We start from the raw sequence: 21,511 nt of genomic DNA on the forward strand, positions 1-21,511 counted from the left end.
GCAGAGCCATAGCCCAGGCAGCTCTCAGTGGGGTTGCCAAAGATTACCATGTGCAGTGAAGCAGCAGATGGCAGGACGGTGGAAAATATGCAGTCCCGATCCCTGGGTTCACGTGGGGTTCAGGGTTAAATTTCAGTGATCTCCCTCCCTGCTTCTCAAGCCCCTTGATAAACTGCCCTTTGAGGCACAAATTCCTCAGTGTGCATTGGGAAACTATTTAAAGTTCAGTTTTGTCCTGTTTTGAAAGTGGGTTCTAGACTGCAGTGGGAAATGTAAGAAGGCTGTGCTCTCTGGGCACAGAAGTCGCACTCATCCTCACCATCCAAAGACATTAGTGTGGGCATAAGAAATGAGGTAAATATGAATATATCCTGAAAACTATGAAGGGGGAAAAAAGACATATTGCAAACTTGATTAGCTCAAAAATTGTGTAATGACTGAACGAAGGGTGTCTCCAGAACTTAACTCATGCTTGTGCCTATGTGTTCTAGTAAAGCCTTTGTTTGCGCTTTTGGTTTTTTCCCCCAGAGGCTCCCTCTTCCTCATTCCTTGCACAGAATAGAGCGTCCTCACCTGAATGACTAGGTGTTCAGTCTCTGAGGTCAGAGTGCGAGAAAGGAGTTCTTTGACAGCAGACTTGTTTTGTGCTCCTTTCAAGGCCACTCTTCAAGCCTTGCACTGAGAATTTCATCCCTTTTTGACTCTTCCAGGGTGCTTCTCTCTCATTGTTTCACAAATATCAAGATACTTAGCGTTCTCAAATTCCTGTAAAATGTTGGCATTTTATCCCCATTTTTGCGTGAGAAACTAAGGCATGAAAAATATGCCTGCATTGATCAATTGGTTGATATTCAGAATAAAACTCCCCTCTGTTTGCATCTGAGTGCTCGGTAGTCAAGCACACAGAGGAATATGCGGCAGTGACTAAAATGAGTTGATTTAAGTGACTTTCTAAGCACCTTTTAAGAATTTTCAGAAGCAGCTAGGATATTATTCATTTTTGCCTAGCACCTTCAGTCAGACTGAACTGTGAATCCATCATTCCTGTTTCTGTAGTTCTTTATCTTTCCTTAGGTTCAGGTTCCATAGGACCCCTGCTTACTTCATTTCTCACAAGACAGTGGTCTCTGCTCTCAGAGCAAGTCTATCCTCTGCACAGGGAGCAATCCTATTAGGAAAAAAATTACCATATGTAATTAATCTGGAGGTGTTTCATGAAACTGTACCATTGTGCATTCAAAAACAACACTGGCACACGTAATCCAAACTTTTAATGCTAGAATTTACAGCTTTCTTCCTGCACGTGTACAGAGTGTGCGTATGCGCATGTGTGTGTTTCTGGGAGTATGCACAGCTACCTATGGGGATATTAAAATTATGCGAAAGGTTCCACTAAAAATACAAAGCCAGGAAATTCAGAATTGGGCTAACTTTCTGTCCTGGTTTCACCCCATTGTGCTCAAGTATTGTAGGCATCTCAGAACAGCAGGTGATCTGACTGCCTCTTCTGTTCCTAGAGGAAGTGTAAACTAACTTAAATGGGAAATATCACAAAAACAGGATAACAATGAATTTCAGGAGTCCACAAAGGAAGAAGAAGTGTTCTTAAAAATACTGATATTAAAACAGTAGTGAGCTTGACAAGTTGAACAGTGGTAAATGGACATTCTATCTAGACGCTCTGGTTTTTTATGTTTAATCATTTTCCAAATGTTTTCTTTCGCATTTTCGTATACAAAATTTTTGTGGCAATTGGACGCCTTGATGGTTGAATATTTAGGTTTTGATTCTTCTTTGTAAACTTAAGTAATCTGGCTTTGGTGAAACTGCACCAATTTATCTTGCCAGAAAACTGAGTTCTCTGGGTCTGTAGCTGCATATTTATTTTTATTTGATTTAAGTATTAATTACACTAGAGAAACATTATTCCCACATGGAAAGAATGCAAAAGTGGGATTCAGTTTCAGTGGCAACCTTAGGAAAAGGGGAATATTCATTGAAATGTATGTGCATTTCAAAAAAGCTGCTATAGTGATACTGGTTTCCTGTGTTCAAGTGATTTTCTCAGTAAACACAGTGTCTGTTTCTCTGCCTTGGTGCCTTTTTCATTTTAAAGTGAAAATTAGCAACATGCCCAGGGTTTGTCCCAGAGTGGGGTTTGCTCTCAGCAACAGCTTTTGTGCAACCTCCTGACGTATCATTTCTGCCTGTGGGAGAGCTGCCGCTCTGCCTGATGGCATTTCCAGTTCAGGGTTTGGGTGTGGAAGCCGTAGCACCCTTGCTTAACTTCAGGGTCCCCCAAGAGCGATGATGGCCTGCTCTGAAATAAAGACATAACTTTTTACGGGAAGTTTAGGCAACCAGCAGTAACTACAGCTAGGTGAAATAATGTTTTTATTGGCTCCTTGAATACAGGAGGTCAACACAGCTAGGCCAAACATGTCCAAGCCTTTCAGGAGCAGAAGGGACATGCTGTCTTTGTTGGCTTGCACTCTTCCTGGTGTATTGTCTCTGCCTTTCCCTCCTATTCTTTTCTTAAACTGTTAGGGTTGGGAATTTTTCCCCTCCACATAATTACTTTGAAGCTTGTTTCAAGGGTATTCGTTGTTAAAAAGCTATATTTGAGGGGCACTGCTTTGGTTTTATCCAAGATAACGACTTCCAGCGTTGTCCTGTTCCAGGAGCAGCAGCCCCTCTTGTCCACGTGTGGAAGCAGAGCTGGGGAACTGGGGACAGCCAGGGCAGGCAGAGTGGGCTGAAAGCGCCGCGAGCCGATCTCATAGCCATGGTCACACACCAGCTTCAGCACACACTGGGAAGATTTTTTTTTTTTGCTTTTCTGTCAGAGCCATGCGTTTACTTGATTAGTCTGTTATGAGTCATAAGGGGTATCTGTAGCTGCAAAAATTCGTCCTCGTACTGGTAATTGCAGGCCGTTGCAATTGATGGTTTGTTACATTGAATTGTTGGGATCATCACTGGTGTTGGAGATGTACTTCTTACCACATTCTAACTAAGACCCTAATTATTCATAACACAGAATATGGAAGGAAATGTAGCATCTTGTGTTTTATATGCCTTGTTCAAGTACTAGAAAAAAATGTGCTTCCTGTATTTGCAGAAGCTGAGATTTCTTTTTCTCCTTCCCTCCAGCTCTCACTATTCCCCACTTTGTTACTTCTCAGTGAGGTCTTTGCCGATGGCTCTTTCCAGCTCTCTGGAAATACAGTTCAACTGTGTTTTGGGACCCCCTCTTGGTGGCTCCAAGATTCCTGCAGCAAAAGGTGGTTTATGAAAATTGAAGCACATTTACCTGTATCAAGTGCTTCCTAAAGGGTGCCTTGAGGACTATGGCTGTCTCAAAGCTAACCAGAAGAAAGTCCAAAGAGAAAAACAGTTGAGCAACAAAGCTCAAAAGAGGGGTACATGGATTTAGGAACATCTTGAGTTAATACTGTATAAGTGTCAAACCCGTCTAGGACTGCTTATTAGTTTGTGTGGGAGGTGAAGTTTCAAATAAGTCATTTGGCTGTAGCTAGACCATTTTTCTCTCTCCAAGAAACTACATCAGCACTGACTCAGCAAAGTTGTATGTGACTGTGATTGGTTTTAAGGCTAGCTCTTATTACAGTGCTTTTGCCTTCAGTAGAAGTAAATTAAAGTTCTTTTTACCCCTGACTTGAAGTGAAATGACACATTTTATACTCAGAAATTTGCACGTGAAAAGTTAGCACTAATGCGGGTGCACAGAAAGACACAGACGACCTGTGCAAAACTTTGGTTATACAGTTGACCCACCACAATCTGATGTCCCAGCCACCTGGAGAGGCTGAAAGACCAACCAGACTTAGTCCCTCAGAGGTCAGAAGGTCCAAGAAACTGTATTAGTCAGTCATGTGTCACCAGGTAAGATTAAAAGCCTTGCCTGCTTCATCTCAAGGGAGTGCTAGGGTAAAGGCTGAATGTCTCAGCTTGAACCATCAAACAGCACCTTTTTTGATGTGCTACTGGTTGCTGAGAGGATGGAGGAGGGGAAAGGCAGGGACAAAAGGAAAGGGGTGTTAAATTTTAGGACACAGATGTCTGAACTTTGATAGTTATTTAACAAGGTAAGTTAAAATCTGGGGTTTGTGCAAGTTGCCTTAGACTGCACGATATTTCCATTTTGTACAAGTGCTGGATTTTCCTTTCGGTTGCACACATTTCTAGCTAGTGTTGCACCAATTCAGCAAAGCATGTACTTAACTCCAATTGTTTACACATGCTTAAACAATATAAAGAGTCTGTGCTGATGGGCAAGCACGCTCATGCTTACCCATAGCTCATACATGCAAGGGCTTGTCTAATTCTGTGACAGCTTAAATGAGAGGTTTAATTCAATAACATTAGTTATACAATTTAAAAAACACAGCTTAAATGAGTGTTAACAAATCAGAGTGGCTAAAGACATTTACCTTTGTTTTAAAATTTAGTGTATATGAACTGTGATTAAGAAATCAAAGTGAATAGTTTGGAGCAAAAGGTTAAGTTTTCTGTAAGCAAAACGCTGCTCTGTTTATGTAAGTGTCATTAACAGCATAAACTTGGGAACAGGAATAATACTTTTACATATTGTTTTCAGTATTAATGTTTGGTTTTTCCTTTATAAGAATCTTTGATGCCTCACCTTTTCCTGTTCAGTGTACAGTTCCTGAGGGGAAAATATTTTAATTTAAGAAAAATTATATGGAGGAAATATACTAAAATAGCACTTTTTGCCCAGCAGTTATTGCTGGCATGTCACCCTATCCTTTTAACAAACCCGTATAATAGATCTGATGTGCTTAATGAGCCCTGAATAAGGGGGGTTTGAATGTGAAAACTAATAGCTTTGTGTTGCACAACACACACGCAGATTGTCTGCTAATTAAATGTCATTTTTTCACAGTCACTTTAGAGAACTGCTGCTGTGTAGTCATAGAAATCATCCTGTCATTGTTCACTGGGAGATGGAAACCTGTATCTGTTTGTATGCAAAAGAGCCATGAAGAGTTTAAAGCCTTGATGACAGATCCCCAGTGGAGGGTGAGCTCTGCTGAATCACAGGGGAGCATGGCTTGCGGTGCTGTGACAAACGTCACCCCTGATTCTCATCCCCTGGTGATGGTTGGTAGGTCTCTCGCCCTACTTCCATCTGCCTCTTTTATGGGGCTTACTCGTTGTCTCTCCACGTAAGCTTTGTGCTGTCTTTCCACTCACTGGGAAAAAGAAAAATCTCCCTGCTTCGTGTTCCCTCCCAAATCCTGTACCCTGTTGTTCCTCACGAGGTTGTCTCTCACTCTTACTTTCCCCTCAGATTATAAAAATCTCCATGCCTAGCTCACATGACCTCCTGTTGCTCTCAGCTGTCCAAATGTTCTCAGTGTGCAAGTGGATGTCGGGGGCAGAGGTGCTCTTGGGTTGAGGAGCATCAACTCCCTCCAGTGTGCCGCTCTCCTGCTGCTGATGCTTCCTGCCTCTGCACGCCTTTACCTTTCTGCCCCAATCTCCTCATTTTTACAATACAGGTAGTAGTACACTTTCCATTGCCCAAGGAATTCCATCAAAAAGTATGGTGCAAAATGGAAAATGGGGCCAAGCAGACTTAGCACATTTTACTTTTGGCATTGGAAAGTTCAGAATGTGTCTCAATATATTATAAAAGGAAATAATTCAATTGATATGCTGATAAATGTCTTTGTTAGTGATATTTAAAGGAATTAGTACCACTTCATTTTATTGAAATCACACATTTTAAAGTAATACCAAATGAGGATCACTTGATAAGGAGGGACAATTTTATCCTGGTGTTGTTGGACCGTTGATTTCAACGTTCTGTTTATTTTATTGTTACGTGATTACTTCCCAGGGAGCTGATGAAGAATAACTTTTAGCAACAAACCTGTTATCAGTAGCTTTACCTTTCTTGTTTAGAGATCTCACGTGTCCATTGGAAAATAGTTGGGGGTATGTAAACTGAAAATATTTGAAAAACGTTGCAAATGTATTACAAATCTGAGAAACCCACTTACAATTTTAAAGGACAGAGAAAGAGGGTTGAAATATTATGATGAAGCAAAGTATTTCCAGCTATGCTATACAGGATTAAAATGTAAGGATTAAAGCACTATATCTTATGTTTCAGGAAATAAAATGATTTATTGCTCAGGTCAGGAAGATGTTTCCCATGCAGTGCGTGATTTTACAATGAGTTGCTTATGAATCATATCGCCCTTATTTCAGATATATTACATTTTGCAAAAATCTGATTGTGGACTTTCTGGCAAGCTCATCCAAATGTAGCTGTACTTGCTGTGTAAAATTTGCAGGATATTATGAAGATCTGGGAAGGAAAAAATCACTTTTAACAGTGATTTTTCCTTTGTTTCCAAACAGTGATGTTTCTGGTTTGTATAATTGTTGTTGTGAGAAGAACAATTTGTTATCTTAAATTGAGAGTGGATTCACAGTTAAAATGTGTGTGTGTGTGTGTTTAACATATACTGCTTTACTAGTATTACCAAAATGCAGTGCTGTTATCAGTTGTTTTGATCAAGATACAGTTGAAAATTCCATTTAAACACAAAATATGGAAGGTTAATTTAAAGATCTGTAACATGATTTTTCATCTGGTTTACATTGACATAAATCCATTGACTTCAGAATAATTATTACTAATTTTCATCAGTATAAGCTAAAGGAGACTCTGGACTTCTTTTCTTAGAAAAACTGGGTGTTGCTTTGTTTTTTAATTTCCGCTTGTTACAAAAATGGAAACGCTCCTCATAGAATGGAAATTATGAGCAGTGTGGATTTTCAGGCAATCAAAATATTTTAATGATCTCATTAGACGTATCATTTACAACATATATATGTTAAAAGAAATATGTTCCTTTGGGTTAATAGAAGCACTGGGTACACAATGTGTTTGAACATGTTAGGCTTCCACTAGAATCTATGCCAGAACTGTAGAAACTTGGAGAAAAAAAAAAAAAACAAGCCACCACCCTTTTTCTTGTGCCAGCATCTTTAGATACAGAAACCTTTTTATCATATTTTATGCAAAACAAAGAAAAAGATATTATGGCAACTTGATAGACTGTGCTAGGACTCCATCTCAGCTGATAGGTAAGTATTGCTATTAAATGCTATCAGATTGACTGTTATTCTATGAGATTACTAGGATTAATGATAGGTTTTCTCATGCATGAAACTACTAGTGTTATACAAGGGTAGCTGTCTTCCTAAGACCACAATTTTGTCGTCTGTTGGGTTTCGTATGTAGCTTTGAGAGCTTGGAAAATGAGCATTCTTGAAAAGAAATATTTACTATAACAATGGCTTTTAAAGCCACTTCATCCACTTGACTGCCTCTTATAAAACACAGATTCTAGAGAAAAACACCTATTTCAAACAGCCAGTTTCCTGGTGATACACAAAGGGTGAAACCCCAGTGGTGGGGTTTCTGATCGGACACTGATGGAAAGACCCAGACTATTTTTTTTCTCGGGGCATCCAGCATTGGAACTGTAGGTGCATTGAGACCGTGCTTCCTAACGCAATAGTTTTAAATACGTGTTAGTGACAGATGTGTCCATCTTTGCCAGGTGTAGGCAGCGTCCTTCTCGGACGGATGAGCTGTGTGAGCTGTTTTCCACCCCGAGCCAGGCAGCGCAGCGTGTGACAGGCCCGGGCTGGAGAGCCGAAGCTATTGCATTGTACCTCTGCTGTTTCTTTTTATCGTAGTGCTGTTCCTATAGTGGTTTGCTGACGAGTTATATGTTTTACAGATCAGGTCTGCTTGATGAGGAATCCTTGCTTAAAATCGTGTCTAGGATAAATCGGGCTTGTAAATCAGGCCTTATGGTTCCTGTTGGAATGCTAATGATCTCAGAGGGAGGGCTTGGGTTTTGAAAACAAATCTAAGCTAATGCCTAAGGTTCCTGAATCAGCTGTTAATATCATGAAAACTCATGTTTAAGGCCCCTTTTAAAATGTAAAAACTCGTCAGGCACTCCTCAACCAAGGCTATTTGGAAATGCTAAAATGTGCAGACTCACCAAAGCATCCTTTGCAACATCTGTCCAAATCTCTGCTGTTGCAATACAGCAACTCTAGTGCTGTCAGTAGTGATGCAAACCAGAGCATAATACGGCTCATCGTGGTTTGGATGTATTTGCTGCATAGGTAACTATGGAAGGCAGTTAGCCCAGCGTGCTTGGACCTACTGAGGGAGCAAGAATGACACTTCGCTTGGTTACTGTAGGGTAGTAAGCTCCCAGAACAGTGTCACCTTCACACGTTTTGAGTAAATGTTCAAATAAGTCAAAATATATCATGCATTTATAGAGTTTTGAACACTCCACATTCATAGTAGGTGAGAGAAAGGAGGTGTGTTTTGCAAAAGCTCTCTGAACTGAGGAAGCAGTACAAAGCCAGGAGACAAATGTGGGGCTCTGACCTCTCTCTTCCCCGCCAACCTAAGCTACTTTCTGTTGCTACCACCAACACATTTCCATGTGAATTTAGTGATGTTAGTACCATAGTAATGTAGGCCTTATTCAGCTGTGACAACTGGTGGCATTTTAGCTGCTGCATCATCTTGATCCAATGCAAATCAACATAAAGGGTGAAGTGATTAACACGCCGGCAGCACTGTTGCTGCTCTTACTAGTACTGACTGGCCATTCTATGGAGGAAAATGCTCTTGTAGGTCCAACATTAGCATGTCCTCAATACCTCCTGAGGAAGAAGGAAGCTAACCATTTCTGTGTCTCAAAAGGTACTTTGTATTCAGTTATATAAAGATATCTGCAGCACTCCGCGTAAACCTTTAGATAGAATCATTCCTGAGGAAAGAGACATTACGTCTGCCAAGTTTCAGGCCAAAGCAAGATTTTATAGCCTGATTGCAAACCCCTAGGACAAGGGTTTATAATGGAAATGCTGACATAGCCTTAACTATTTTGTATGACTCCAGTGGGCATCAGCTTAAATTCTATGATGTGCATGTAATGGCATGGGATCAAACATATAGTGTAATGGGATATTTTAAGATACTGTGTTTGAAGAGAATCGGTATTTAAATATTATTTATGAACCATATCATTTAAATGCTTCTGAAATGTGCCATTCAGTCCTTGGTTGCACGAAAAAAAATTCTAATCACATTTCTCAGAATGAACAGTGGCATAGCTTTCTTCCATAGCTTTAACGATGAGGCACTTCCAAGAAGAGGGTTGGTGGTATTTTGTTGAACCCTTACTGGAATACTTCTGGAAAACAGAGGTTTTCATTTTTCACTGTGGTGCTCTTTAATTCTTCATTTCAGCCTTTTGAGTTATATTCTGATTTTGCTTGGAGAAGATCTTTGACAATCATTTCCAGTTATCAGTGACTTTGCAAGAAGACAGCAGTTACTAGTATTTTCTGTGTTGTGTTAGACACATCTGCTTTTTCTTGTGCCGTATCTTTCATATATTTCAAGTTAAATTGATAGCATTAAAGTTCTCTCTCTCACACACACACAACCTAATACACTCGTTTTTTTTCATGCTGAGGAAGTGGTTACTCCAAAATGGAAGCTGATGTTCATTAGTCATGTGGGTCGACAGTAGAACTTGCTTTAATGCAGATGATGACTAGAACTCTCACTGCTTTTACTTCAAATGGGAATGTAGCGTTGAAAGTGGCCAGTTTTGCTTATTACTCAGTTGCAGCCTGGAACATAAGGCCATATACTTCATCCTAGAAAAAAAGCTGCTTCTTCAACTGTTGCTTGCTGAATAATAATGCTAACTGAAATTATTTCAGTGCAGAAGGTGAGCTAATTCTAATAAGTTTGTGTAAAAGTTTGAGTCTATTTTTAATTAATTAGTAATAATCTGTGTGAAGATCTCCTGTCCAGCCAGGAACAGGGGAACCACAGCACCTTGCTTTCAGAAACTGCAATAGCAGAGTCACAGTGTTGGTCCTGTGGTTTGCGCTGGTTTATCTATGGGGTAATCATATTTCTCCTGTTGAGTATGCAGAGTGCAGTCTGGAAGAAAGGCTTGGGCTTTCATCCTGCAGTTGACTCATTTGTCCAATTTGTGAGGAAGATTGCTATAAAAAAGACTCCCTGGTATATTTAATTTCTGAAATTTTGCAAATCACACTATTTTGTAAGCGTCCTTTATATATGAACACTTTTAGGGGATATGGAAATTATATGATTTTCATCCTTTAAAAAACAAGCGAAAATTGATGATAAATTCTAAATGGCTAATAACCAGAATTCCAAACTGTTCAGCAGTTGACAGAAAATTAAAATTCCATCTTAATCCTGTGGTAAGGTCTGAATTGCTTCATTCCACATGGTTCTTATAGATGCGCTCATATTTTTTTACTTTTGTCAGAGTCAAATGACACAAAAAGGTACTGTAGTTCTCTTGACTTTACAGGAAATATTGGTAGTCTGAAAAAGACACTTCACATTCTTTAATAATTTTGCAGCAGCCTATCGTTTGTTTGACAGGAAACAGAAAATATTGAGATGCATATCTCAAGACTAGCGTTCCATTATTAAAAACCTACATATATGTGTTGAATATACAAGCTGCACTACTTAGGACTTTTGAAATTCGCTAAGAGCATTTTACAAGTGCAGTCATTTTCACTAACTTTGCTGCTTTCCATTTGAATGAGGTATCATCTGTCACCACTCAATCATTTTTTTTTAGCTATTAAAAAGGCATGTAATTTTAATTTTTGTGGCCCATTACTGTGCAAATGCCATTGGGCTTGCCTAGCCTGAATTCATGGTCTAAATTAAAATCTTTCTGCTTTTGAGGAGACTGTTAACCACTTTTGAGAAACACAGCCATCATCATCTAAAAATCAACATATGAAAATTACTAGAAACAAATATTATTTAAAGTAACTCTACAGGGAGCAGAAATGGGTACACACATTTTCCAAAGCAATAGAGTGAACAAAATACGGAAATATGATAAAATAATGCACAACCTCCAACTGATAGAGTTGAAATTACAATTTCATGATCTCACTGAACCTGGGGCACAAAGAATCCCAAATAACGAGAAAAGTAGAATGCATTTAACCATTACAGTCCTTTGGAGAATATGTAGTATTTGGCTAGTCTCAATTATTTTTATTATTATTATTAATAAACTAATGTATTTGGATGTATGTATTCCTTAAAAAAAAATTAAAAAGAAAAAAGAAACAGCAACAAAAAACTTGAGGGTGGTCTAAGATCTTGGTCTTCTTTATGTAACCTTTTGCATTTTGTGTTTAAGAACTGACATTCCAAATGATTTTCTTTGGCTTTATGCCTGCACCAAATACTGAAGCAGCAAATTAGGAATGCTTAAGAAGTCCCACAAAGAAAGACGTTTGCCGTGAAAGTGCAGCTAATGTGACACTTGCACTGGAAGCTTCCTAGCCTACTCAAATGATAAAAGATGACATGGGTCTAGGTGGTGTGAGGGGAGTGAACGAAGACGGGAAGTACCATGTGCTGAGCTACACAACGTGTTTCTTGTGGCCAGTTATCTGCCGCTGTGACTACGCTGATACTAGCTTCAATTTCTATTCTAGGGGCTAACTTTGTTACTCGAAAAATTAGCCGATCGGTAGCAAAGATTCACCTCGGACAGCTGGATTGTTTCAGCCTGGGCAATCTGGATGCTAAGAGAGACTGGGGCCATGCCAAGGACTACGTTGAGGTAAGCTGTGGGTCACGTGCCTTTTTCTGAATCATCTTCGTGGTGGGGATAATGCTTATTGCTGTAACTTCAGGTCATGGTCCACGGAGGGCTATCTCGGGATGTTTTTGCCTAGTGAGGCCTGTTAATTTTGTCTTGCTCTTGATTTCAGACTAGGGGGTTTAGTAACACAGCAGTCTACCCCAGGCGTGACCTGAACAGAAAAATAAATCTTTGGGTTTACATTCCTTGACTGAATTCCTTGGGGGAGGGGGCTGACTATAAAGTAGATCTATTTTAGAGTATTTGTCCTAATGTTTTGACAAATTTTATGACCAATATTAAGATTGCAGCAAGATGCAATATGATCTGAAGTCAAAGATCCTGCTGGAGGTTGGTGGCCTTTATTATAATGAGGCAAGATGTACATATTAATGATCAAAGGTTATACATTGGAAAGAAGCATCACAACATAGTTGTGATGGCAGGTATTGCAATGCATGTGCCTGCATCTAGTGTATGAAATGTTTTCGTAGTCAGGATTTGTTTCTAATTTTATTCTATGCATCTACTTAAGCAGACAAACAAACAATACCCCTGTATTGTATTGCAAAGAGACATGAATGACCATGTAGGAAATATTGTCTTTTTCCCAAGAGAGTTTTGTCCCCATTTTGGTGCTTAAAGATTTCCTGTGGTCATTGGACTATTTGTGTCTTTTAATAATTCCTTGCTGGGAAACCGGATTTGACTCCACCATTCATTGATGTAGTTTAAAAAGACGATGACTGTTTGTTTTGTTTTTCTATATTACAAAGTAAGAAGTATTTACATAGGAAAAAGTCTGATTTGAGATTTTTATTGTAAGTTGAGATTTAAAAGGTAAAATAAATCTGAGCTCTCAAATCTTGTTTACAGTCAAAAAGAAACAGCAAGAAAACAAAATTGTAATACCACAATATAAGCTTTTGTTCTAGATGATATTTAAAAAAGTAAACAGCCATATAACCTTGGTATCCAAAGGGTTACATCAAGTAAGCAAAGGTAATTTTTGGCAGCCGTCTAAAAATAAAGTTGGCTTTTGGTTCTGCTCTGCATTTGCATGTAAAGTGGTAAGAGCACCACGAATGTTGTGACTATGCCTCCATGCCTATTGTTTTATATTTGTGGGTACAACATTAGTTGAAGCTGTTAATCCAGTAAACCATCATCTTTTTAATGGATAAAACTATAGTCAAGAGCGTTTGTAAAGTTAGTTACCAAGTCTCAACTGAAAGGAAGTAAAAGATAAGCCAAATGAAATGATCAGTTGCATGAACATAATGAGCTCATTTGCTAACTGGCATTGGATATTCCATAAATACTTCAGCCATCTCATTCCAAGGCAACTTGCACCAGATCATAAATTGTGGGATGAATTCTGATGTCTTCTTCCATAAGGGAAATTCAAAATAACCCTCTTGTGCCTAGTGGGTCAGACCCTTGTCCTGTGTTCAAACCTTTAAAAACAAAAAGGAAATGAGAACAAGTCTATCCAGAAGAATGACTAGCTTTCAAGGGCTTTGGCCTCCAGAAGGAATGTAGTTGTCCAAGGTCTACAGCACGAACACATGTTTGTTGTGTAAGTAGCATTCCAGACCTTTCAGCTAAATGTTTTGGGCCTGTCCCAAAATCTTCTGGAAAGAATTCCTCACTAAAATATAGTTCATCTTGAATATTTCTCTTCCTGGAGAGGTACCCCTTCGGATGATGGGAGAGATATTATCAATTCTCAAATTCCCTGAATATCGTGGAAATGTGGTTACAGGCAGCCTTCTAATGGCTAAAAAAGAGAGTAACTTTAAACTGGAAATAAACAATTATCTGAAGCTTTAATGGACTGGAAAGTAGGGCTTAGAGATTTAACGTTGTTCAAATAAATACGTAGTATGTTAGAAAGCATGATCGTATTTACAAGCATTTGGGGAGCTTCCTTAAGCATGTGGCTGAACACAGGGATATATCTTATCCTCTCCATATGTACTTTTAAATCCCATCAATATTAATACAAGTAACACATGTGCGTATAGACTAGACCATGTACTGTGTTTTCGTTCTCCTTATTTCCTTATTAAGGATAATAATAAAACCATAAATACATTCCTTTTTGTTGTTTTATAAAACATTATGGGTCAATTCCTGATCTCATGAAAGCTGATGATCAAACTCCCATTGACTTTGTGGAGAGATTGTATCCTGTATGTATTGGAGTGGAGAACGTCTGGTGGTTACAAAGCACAAGCACAAGTCAGGACTCCTGAGCTTTGACCACATGCGTTCATCCAGCTGCCACTGAGATTTTGGACAAACGCTTCTATATACAGTAAAGCATGGAAGCACGTGCCTGCACTGAAGCATGTAGGTGCCCACCAAGGGATGGGCTGCCAGCGTGCTCGGTGTTAGCTGTGGGTTGAGCTCAGCTTTAGTAGCAGATAATTCAGAAGTTTGATGTTTAAACATAGGTTCATCTCAGGGGAGAATAGTTGGAATGGGTCTTTGATGAGGTTTTTGAGCTGGGACTTGAACTGCCACCTGTGGGAACTGGAAATCAGGTATAGCAACATTGTGCTTGTGAATGAAAACTGGGAAGTCTAACTCACTAGAATGAAAGGTCTCTGTTCAGTGTTTGAAGACAATGAAATAGAAATAAGTAGGCAATTTTTTGGGGGGGGAGTATTATTAGTTTTATCCTAAAATTATATTAGCAACTCGTAATGTTTTTTGCAGAAATTGCTGCTGCCTCTGACTCTCCCTTTCTCCATTTTTGCTCTACTGTGACCCAGCACGTGTCTCATGGGATAGCATTAGAGATGACGATCAATGCCACTGAGTTGGAAGAGGAAAAACAATATATCAGCACTATTGAGATACAAATCTTCAGTGCACTATTTTGTTTTGTGAGGGTAACTTATACCTTTTATTTGTTGCAGAAAGTTCTAGTAAACCATCTGCTAGGTATTTTCAAATATTAGTACAATATCAAGCCTTAGCAGTCTGACTCATTTCTATACCATTTATAAAACACAAGGCATCATACAAGGGATGTAATAGACACATTTATTTATAAAGATGTAAAGGAAAAGCCAACAAATAGAACATAGTCGTGTTGGAAAGTGGCTCTGGGAAAAGAGCAAGTTCATATTAGAGTTCCACATCTGAGGCTTTTTCTTCCTTTGCCTTTGGTTTCCTTGTTATCACCCACTGATGTTCCGGTTGCTTTCTGCAGTTGCACTGCCCACACCTCGGTGCTGTGCAGAGAGCAGAAATACCACACCGATGAATGCTGTGGAAAAGCCTGTCAATATATATCTTACAAAAGTAAAAAAAAAAAACCAAAACAAAAAAACCCAAACAAACCCCAAAAACCTCAAAGGTAACAGTTTTAATAGTCATTAAGTATTCGTACAGATCAGAAATATTTTCTTTTGCCTGCAATAGAAACCCAGCAGTATTTCAAGCAATAATTACAGAGGACTCACAATTGGGTCATAATTGGCTCCAATTCAATTAATTACAGGTCTAGTCAAAAGCTTAAAATTGAGCATGTGCCTAAATTCACAGTGAAATCAGGGACAATTTCATATTCTAAATATATGGCAATCAGCTTCCATTAATTTATATTTAAATAATGTAAAAAAAAAAGGCAAAAAACCCCCAGTTTATAAATAAGTAATATTGTAAGTTATTGTACCATCCAACCTAGCACATTAAGAAACTGTTTAAAGAGAGACTTTTCATCTTTGTTTTTTTTTTTTTTTTTTTAAATTGGTACTGGTACTGATTCATACTTCACTTTGTGATTAAAATGAACAAGAAAATGTGCAGTCATTTTTATTGTTTTAAACTATTTTGTGCATGTTGAAATTAAGATAGTAAAATCTAATGTACAGTGATGTCCTCTGTGTTTAAAAGTCCAGTCAGCATCACCTGGTCTTTTATTCATGATTCTTCTTTCACCATTCTAGTAGGTAGAGATTGACCCTTGGAGACTGCTGCTACCATTTCTGTTGTGGGAAATCCCTTTTTGTATGTTAGTATGTAGGTTTAAATATAAAAACTCTTGGCAGACAGAATTATTTAAAATTTTACTTTACTCTTGTGCATAAGAAAAGGATTCAGCCAGCGAGGCCGTTGGCCAAGGCGTTTCTAGCTCTGTTTTGTTGTTTTCTTGGAGTGTTAAGGTTATGTTATCTTTTGAGATACGTTTTAACTTAGTCTGATGAGGCTCAGAGTTTTTTCTGACAAGATCCTTTCACCAGCCCAGAGGAATACTTGCTTGTGAGAGTCTTGCTGTGTTGAGGATCATTGGTTATAAAAGCAAAGTCAGTTATATCTGTCTGTGTAACCATCAATACCTCATATAGTTATGAGATTGGCTCATGAACTTAAAGGCATGCTTTTAAATGAGGATTACCCTTTTGTTATGGACTGAAGTGAAAAATGTTTTTTTTCCTTCTTACTGCTTAGTTTTTATGCTCAAAGTTAATCACTTCCAACAAAAGTTAAGAAATAATTTTAAACCCTTAATCCTGGATGACTTTGAATATGAGGGCAAAGATTTTTGAGCCATCCAGGTACTCAGGAGTATTTAATGTATTTCCAGATAAGAACTTTTTCTTTCCATTGGCTTGCTTGAGCTTGGCTCTGTTAAGCCAAACTGATCTTAAAATTGTATCGCATCTGCTCTGATGTGACGATCAACTGAACTGATTATTTTAGTGCTACCATCTAGGTGAAGTAATTGTGAGAGCAGCAGGGCTTGTATGAACCTTTAGTAGAAAGGTTTGACAGACTGTGCTCCTTTGTCTGGAACAACTACTGAACATTCATAAAACCCTTGGCTGGTACTTGCTGAAGCAGCGCCTTTTCTAGAAGCATGTGTATCAGAGACAATGACTATTCCACCTTAGTTTCTTTCTAATACCTTAAAAATCTGTTGCCCTTTTTATATAAGATGTAGAAATAAGCCTCGTGCTGAAATGCTTTTTGAGAAAGCACCAACTTCCCGAAGGAAGTAAACACTTATCAATGGCAGAATATTCTTTGATTTCCTCATTTGAACATTGGATGTGTGGAGGTGTGATGTGTCCAGGATAAAGGAAGTCACATTTGACCATGGTAGTATGTTCATGCAAATACTGATCCAGTTCTCCGGATACAGCCAGTGTATGTGGCCACAGCACTAATAACAGGGCTCAAATGAGAGATGCCAAATCGCTTTGTGAAGTTCACCTGGCACTGGCATTTGCAATAGAGCCACTTCTTCGTGACACATGAGAGTGCTGGGACAGCAAGGTCCAAGAAGAAGTGAAGATCGTCTTTCCTCTGGTTGAGTCTATACGGAAAAGACATAGATAAGTAGATTGCCAGAGTAAATTCATGATGCCATCGTTTTAGTAAATTGTTTGCACACGTTGCACCTCAACTGAAGTGCTCCAACCGTACAAAAGAGTTCAAGTCTTGACATGAGGTGGTAGACGGTATCACTGGCCACAAAACAGGCATCTCCCCAGCATGTCTCATGCAGAATCAAAATAGGGTCCTGTGAGACCCCATTGTGATTTCTCTCTATATGTATTGCTGTCCAGGTAGGCTCCATCAGGCTCCCTGGGCTCAGTAAGGTGTCTGTGGTCCATCCCACTTGACTTCTGTCTTCAGAAACCACTTTTAACTAACTCCCTGGTTTTAGTTAAGAACTTGAGTTGGACTGAAACATTTTCTCCAAGGCTTATTCTGAGCAGTACCAAAATGAACTGTTACAAATGATAAGCATATAGTGAAGCTCTCCTCAGTGTACATTTCTTCTCCATTGTCCCATGCAAGCAGGGAAAATGTTGGTATTTCAATAATAATATTTTCTTTCAGTTAGAGCATGATTTTATAGCAGCAAAATGTAGGTATAATTCTCAAACACTTTCTTTCAGATTTTGAAAATACAGGCAAACCTTCCCTTATGAAGAGAGAACATGCTTTAGAACAACTGTGATAGTAGAAGTTTTCCTTTTTTTAATGCCAAATGAAAGCTGACATTTTTGTAAATAAGGCTGCACAATAAAAGAGCTTAAAATACATTTCTTTCAGCATGTGTAGTTTAGATAGACTTCTTGACTATTAGAAGTAGTTGCAATTCCCAGCAGAGTAATGCACTATCATCTTAATTTCACACATGTAGATGATGTCTCCATTAAAGAAAAACAAAACCAAATTCTTCATGTTTTTTTGTTATACACCTCCTGAAATGCTGAAGTTTGTAAATAACGTGATTCTAAACAACTGCAGCATAAGTGGGAAAATTCAAACATGTTTTAAACACATACACGCACCCACGCTCCCCACCTGTATATATATGTGTGTGTGAATGTATTTATGTTTCTATTCATGCATGGATGATTTTGTGGAAGTTATTTTCAATTTCATGTATTTTAAGAGGTGCAGATATATGCTATTTTCTCTTTAAGTTTGGTATGATTGCTAATAAGAGATTGAACAAGAAAGTACATGCTTACAATAGACATGAATGTTCTCCACATTTAAAACATAAAAATGAGGAAAGAACAGGGTTTTAATTACAGTATGTAGGTGTTCTGTCTAATGGACATCATATGGTATTGATTTCCAGCAGCAGTGCCTACTGTAAGTGTTGCTCTTAGAACTTTTCCTTTCAGAAAAATATTTTGATCTATTTCAGAACTACACCACCATTTCTCTCTCTTGATTTTCTTGCAGCTATTTTTTGTGTGAGGGGAATGTAATTGTAAAAAAGACTTTTTTTCTTATTTATATAAATTTTCCTTTAGCTTTATTTTTCACCACTTTTGTGTTTGACCTATTAGCGTTTTTAGGCTTTACAAAGCCAAAAAAAGTGCTTTCCTCAGCAAAACCATCTGGTTTAGTTTCCTGTGCCTCAACAATGATATGTGTATTATTATCAAGGCCACCCCGGTGGTTTTCTAAGTGGTCTTGTTACAGCGGTGGTCTTACGATTCAGTTGGAGTGATGGAAAGGTTAGACTAAGGCTTCTTTCAAGTATAAGGTTTCCAGATTGATAAATTATGTATCGTCGTCATATTTTTGAGACTGACCTATTATGCCATTGTAGCGCGAATGCAGTATCTCTTCAAATAACACAACTACAGGAGTCGTCCTGACAAATTCTGCTTTTGCAGCATGTTCTTCTTGTAGAATACCAAATTAGGGCACTTTTCAGAAGTAACTTTAAATGTGTGCTGTGTTCCTATGATTTTAGTTTTCTGCTCTGTCTGGCAACGTGTGGGAAAAGAAGTAAAATTATGACAGAGTCCATGTTTAGGAGCTGTACTTGTACTTGTGACAGGATCAGAAGAAAACATAAGGGTGCCAGCAGAGAAACTGTTTAATGCAGTACACTTACCGTCATCACAGTACCACGTCGGTGCACGCTGCAGGACAATGATTACTCATTAGCAGGTGGCAATGTAACGCCAGGGTGAAAACAAAGCAGACTTTTTCAGAAAAGGTCTGTTCCACCTTCCAGTCGGTCTTGTCGTGGTTTTAACTTGGGGCAACCGCGGATGAGACTGTGGGAAAGAGATGAATCTCACGAGGGAGATGGAGTTGCCTGGAGCCGAGGAGCGAGTACACCAGACAGCCTGCTTGAGGCTGCAGCTGTGCCTGGAGGGAAACCACTGCCCCATCGCGGGATGGAGCATGTTCACCATAAGGCGAATCTTCACAAAATTTAACAGCAAAGGTCTCACAAGCCTCTCTTCAGTGTGTGTAAACCATGACTTTTTAATGTTGGGGTTTTTTTTCCATTTTAGTCCACACAAAGTTTATGAATTGGGCAAATTCAGGAAAAATTTGATGGGAATGTTCTCATAAACATTCTCTAGCCCTCTGCGTGCAAAATTTCAAATACTTACTGTACCACAAGGAAATCTCGAGTTCATGAGAAAATTTATTGAGGTTTATGGGAGAATTAACAGAAGTGAAAAGTATTCTTTACACTTCCGTTGATATTTTTCTTTCCTTTCTTTGCTCTTTTTCCCATCATGGGGGGGGGGGGGAAAGAAAAAAAAATCACCAACCAGGTGTGTCTACCTTTGAACTCAGAATTTTTTTATTCAGTCAGATGGTATTTGGCAACATTTTAAAGAACAGGAAGAAGCATCTTTTATTGGCAAATTTTAGGCAACATTAATAACAGGTACTGCTACCAGCCCCACCTGTAATAACCCAGATAGTTTCTCTTTATTAACTAATCTATGATTTACAGATTTATTTGAATCTTAGAGTAATGCACCACATTCTGAGAAAGCTGTATAGCATAGTTGGTTTTAATTTTAATAAGGGAAAGAAATCCCTCAAAACAGATCATTAAAATTTAATAAGGACATTTTTAAAACCCCATAATGGTTCAATTTACACTGGAAGTCAAAAATAGTTAATGGTGTTGTTATGTCTGTGTGGTAACATCCTCACTATACAGTAATTGTTTTCATTTGAAATTAAGCCAGTAAAACATCATGGGCAGTGCATTCCCAGAATCAAAGTTTTTAGCCTTCCAACAATTTCAGGTTATTCCCCTGAAAGAAGAAATATTTCAGAGGATAAATTAAAATGTCAGGGCTCACTTTTATTGTACTCTAGCTGTTAATATTCTGTGTATTATTAAGAAGACTGGTTATCAGCAGAGTGACTGTTCTTTCCTGATCTGGGTATGGAAAAAAATACAATTTTTTTGTTTGTTTGAGTGGGAAACATTCCCCAAACCCACAGGGTGCACTTAATATGCCACTTTTAGTTTTAGCAGAAATACTTGAATTTTAACTGTAGGTGTTTTGGGATGAAGCCTTGACCTAATAACCAACATTAATGGTCCAAAGATAGAGCAGCTGAACTTTCCAGTTGGCCTTCCTTGGCCGACATTAAGCTTCCCCTGGGGACGGTTGACTTGGTTACCAGGTTAAATATGTGAAGAAAGCTTATTGCTGTCATGTGCTTGACTCCTCTCTCTCTTCCTCTCAAAATCCACGTGATTTCTGCAACAAGACCAATTGCTTGTTTCCTCAGGGGTGTGAGGAGCGTTACATTTGGAAGGTGGGTGAGCAACCTTGGTGTTTTCTTATCCCCTGTCCCCAGCCAGCTCAGCAGCGTGGATGGGATGGTTTTGCCTGCAGCCATGGAAGAGGAGAATAAAGTAAACGGTGGATGCCCGACGTTGTCCCGTGCCTGCAGCTTACATGAGGGCTGTGCAAAACAACTGGTAGTTCCCTCAAACCCTCCCAGTGCTTCCTCCTTTGTGCAGGTCGGCGCTGACTGGTGCAGGGGAGCCCAGCAGCTGTCCTCCCCCGCATACCCTGCACAAGGCAACTCCTGGTCCTAGCAATCTTGGTGGCCACTTTGTTGCTTCTTGTGAAATAAGGATTTTGGTGGTGTTTCTTAAGTGAGTAGGCCCATGTATCTGCTTTCTACATTTTCTGTTGTGCAGTGGGACTAAAGGTTTTCTGGTATTATATTTGTGGAAGCAAAATTAGGGAATTGCTGACTATTCACATGAAAAGTTGCCTGTCTGCAAGGACAAATTATTAGGGTTGTTTTGTAGAGTTGAATGCAGTCTAGGCACATTTTGCCTAGCCTAGTCTCTCTTGTTCAATAGCATGAGAAAAGCAGGGCAAACTCAGCCATCTGAAACCTCAGAGAACCAGGACCTGCAGCTGGGAGCCCCTGCTGGGAGCCGTTGCCTGAAATGCTGGGTCCATAGGAGT

At 39.0% G+C, this 21,511-nt stretch overlaps 1 protein-coding gene across 1 annotated transcript in view; it reads left to right on the plus strand.

Moving 5' to 3' along the window:
- GMDS (GDP-mannose 4,6-dehydratase) overlaps nt 1-21,511 on the plus strand; it is a 433,308-nt gene that overhangs the window by 191,686 nt on the left and 220,111 nt on the right. The window contains exon 7 of the mRNA XM_054816119.1: nt 11,620-11,747. Within this exon, the coding sequence (XP_054672094.1) occupies nt 11,620-11,747 (128 nt within the window). The remainder of the gene's footprint in view (nt 1-11,619; nt 11,748-21,511) is intronic.

Source organism: Grus americana, chromosome 2 (genome assembly GCF_028858705.1).
Source record: "Grus americana isolate bGruAme1 chromosome 2, bGruAme1.mat, whole genome shotgun sequence".
Taxonomy (NCBI): Eukaryota; Metazoa; Chordata; class Aves; order Gruiformes; family Gruidae; genus Grus; species Grus americana.